This window comes from Carassius auratus, linkage group LG36F, assembly GCF_003368295.1.
Source record: "Carassius auratus strain Wakin linkage group LG36F, ASM336829v1, whole genome shotgun sequence".
Classification (NCBI taxonomy): Eukaryota; Metazoa; Chordata; class Actinopteri; order Cypriniformes; family Cyprinidae; genus Carassius; species Carassius auratus.
In genome coordinates this window covers 82501-85831 of record NC_039295.1, presented here as the reverse complement: position 1 = coordinate 85831, position 3331 = coordinate 82501, and the positions used below count along the sequence as shown (strand labels likewise).

Below are 3331 nucleotides of genomic sequence, written 5' to 3'. Positions count from 1 at the left end.
AACATATAAAGCGTGAAGAGTAGCGGCCCTAGTACTGAGCCTTGAGGTACTCCATACTGCACTTGTGATCGATATGATACATCTTCAATCACTGCTACGAACTGATGGCAGTCATATAAGTACGATTTAAACCATGCTAATGCACTTCCACTGATGCCAACAAAGTGTTCAAGTCTATGCAAAAGAATGTTGTGGTCAATTGTGTCAAACGCAGCACTAAGATCCAATAAAACTAATAGAGGGATACACCCACGATCAGATGATAAGAGCAGATCATTTGTAACTCTAAGGAGAGCAGTTTCAGTACTATGATACGGTCTAAATCCTGACTGGAAATCCTCACATATACCATTTTTCTCTAAGAAGGAATATAATTGTGAGGATACCACCTTTTCTAGTATCTTGGACAGAAAAGGGAGATTCGAGATTGGTCTATAATTAACTAGTTCTCTGGGGTCAAGTTGTGGCTTTTTTATGAGAGGCTTAATAACAGCCAGTTTGACGGTTTTGGGGACATATCCTAATGACAATGAGGAATTAATAATAGTCAGAAGAGGACCTATGACTTCTGGAAGCACCTCTTTTAAGAGCTTAGATGGTATAGGGTCTAACATACATGTTGTTGATTTAGATGATTTAACAAGTTTATTCAATTCTTCCTCTCCTATAGTAGAGAATGAGTGGAACTGTTCCTCAGGGGGTCTATAGTGCACTGTCTGATGCGAAACTGTAGCTGACGGCTGAATGGTTGTAATTTTATCTTTAATAGTATAGATTTTAGAAGTATAGTTCAAAAAGTCAATACTGTTGTGGTGTTGGGAAATGTCAACACTTGTTGAGGCTTTATTTTTCATTAATTTAGCCACTGTATTGAATAAATACCTGGGGTTATGTTTGTTTTCTTCTAAAAGAGAAGAAAAGTAATCAGATCTAGCAGTTTTTAATGCTTTTCTGTAGGATAGGTTTCTTTCCCGCCAAGCAATACGAAATACCTCTAGTTTAGTTTTCCTCCAGCTGTGCTCCATTTTTCAGGCTGCTCTCTTTAGGGTGCGAGTATGCTCATTATACCATGGTGTCAAACTGTTTTCCTTAACCTTCCTTAAGCGTAAAGGAGCAACTGTATTTAAAGTGCTAGAAAAGAGAGAGTCCATAGTTTCTGTTACATCATCAAGTTGTTCTGAGGTTTTGGATATGCTTAAAAAGCAGTCTTTTGCATGAGTTTGGTTTCTGTGGTCACTACTTTAAACAAATCTTGGTACATGCTCTAATGCTGGGATCCTCACCTCTGGCCCATGAGAGTTCAGCTCTAACCCAATCACACACACCTGAGCAAGCTCATCAATGTCTCCAGGTTCATCAGGAAACCACAGGGGCTGAGTTTGATCAGGGCTGGAGCTCAACTCTGCTCTAATGCAACAGTTCATTTCTGTGGCTATGAAAATACAATTTCTTAGAGTTGAAATGAGATGACACTAAATGTTCACTGGACAAACAGATTAGCTGATTTTAATATTAAATCTGCTAGAGATCTGGCAGCTGATATAAAAAACTATAATTATTTGTATTTCCCTTTTGAGCTAATTTGCTACAAATTGTTCAAGGAAAGGAGCAAAAGCAAAACTTACCATCATCCAAACTCTAAATGGAAGTAGTCAGACACACTGGGACTCATTGCCATCAGATATGTGTCTGACACTAAGAAGAACCAGAAAAAGCACACTTTGCCAAGTTCAAGATTGCGATTTAGTTACACATAAATCATTCTTTGAGGCTTCTCTCAATCCACTGAATGCTCTCTATTTCCATCACAGCTTCCAAAATGAGATATGGCTCTACTCTGACTATGGTCTGTCATTAATTGTCTGCTTACATTCATGACCAAACTGTTTGTGTTTAGGCCAAGAACATGGTCAGTGATTTCATTATCTGTATAAAAAGGTCACTGAATGTGTATTGTGCAGTTCTTCTAGTGTGAAATTCAATCCTTCCACAGAGACAGAAAGAACAAACATCACAAATAATCTGTGTACAGTTCTGTATTTTCCATCATGAACACAAACAGAAGTATGAACACAAGGACAAGAGACGCTGTATTTATTAGAGTGGTCAGGTGCTGGGTAAAGGTGTGGGAGCGGTCTGCAGCGTTCTCTTGGCCATCTCCAGCGCTCCCTCCTGTGTCCGGTTACCCCCGATGAAGCCGCTGGCGTGGACGAAGATACAGTCAGGAATCCCACTCAGCTCCGACAGAGCCTCGTCTCGGACCCCGCGCCATTCCTCCAGAAGACTCAGTCTAGAGATGAGACCAGCACACATCAATCTCCTCTCCTTCAGCCGTGATCAACAGTGAATACAGTAAAGCATCTCTGAAGCCTTCAGTTATTACACTTGAAGATCTTTCACATCTGATACACTCCGCTGGAGAAGCGTGTGCTCATGGAGTCAGTATGAGAGAAGAAGTCACACCTGTTCTGGAAGGTGTTGAGTCCGTCCGGGACACACTGCACTCTCCAGTGTCCGTTCTGATCCGAGTACAGCACAAACTTGATGGGCACGTCCACCTTCAGCTCCTTCTCCAGCACAAACAGATGCTCTTTCCAGGGACAGCCTCCCTGAGCCAGCAGCACGATCTCCCCGCTGGGATCCACCTGCACACGACTCTGATTACACACCACATCTCACTAATACACCATTACACCACTGGGGCAGGCTTTCTACAGCGGAACAGATTTTACAGTTGTATTATTAAATAAAAATATATTTTAAAATACTTAATTTCTGCCATATTAATCTTTTAATTAAGATTATGGCAATTGTATGACAATAGAAAGCTAAACAGAAAATACCAGCAATTTTACGAGCTACAGGCTAATGCTGTGTTCACAACAAACGCGAATAGAGCGTCTGGCGGAAATGATTTCAATGTTAAGTCAATGTAAAGTCTCGCGGTGTGGTAGATGCGAATTCATCTAGTTACAGGAGATTCTGAGTTATAAAAAAAGGACCGTTGCATGCTGACCCCGACCAGCTTTTGTGGTGGAAAATTGGCAGTAATACCCCCACCTTGATCAGCTGTACCTGAGTGTCCCTGGGACATCAGCTGGACATATAGTGAATAAATCCCGAAAATGAAAATGCTCTGGACCCCGAAAATGTTGATCGAATTGTTTTCCTGTCCAATAAATTTGTAACTTTTTGCGCATTTCAATATGCCTTTCTAGTGTGGGTTACGTTCAATAAAAAAATAAAATAAAAATAAAAAACCACACACATGGCCTGTTTCTCAGGTCCATTTAAAGTTTCATTTTTTTGAACATTTGTTTGAAATGGATTG

The 3331-nt window shown here is 40.6% G+C and overlaps 1 protein-coding gene across 1 annotated transcript in view; it reads right to left on the bottom strand.

Annotated features, from left to right (window-relative positions):
• Window positions 1-2018: 2018 nt before the first annotated feature.
• Window positions 2019-3331, bottom strand: part of myg1 (myg1 exonuclease) — a 9953-nt gene continuing 8640 nt past the window's right edge. The window contains exons 6-7 of the mRNA XM_026240726.1: window positions 2464-2645; window positions 2019-2290 (exon numbers count right to left, since the gene is read on the bottom strand). Of these exons, the coding sequence (XP_026096511.1) occupies window positions 2107-2290; window positions 2464-2645 (366 nt within the window). The 3' untranslated portion in view covers window positions 2019-2106. The remainder of the gene's footprint in view (window positions 2291-2463; window positions 2646-3331) is intronic.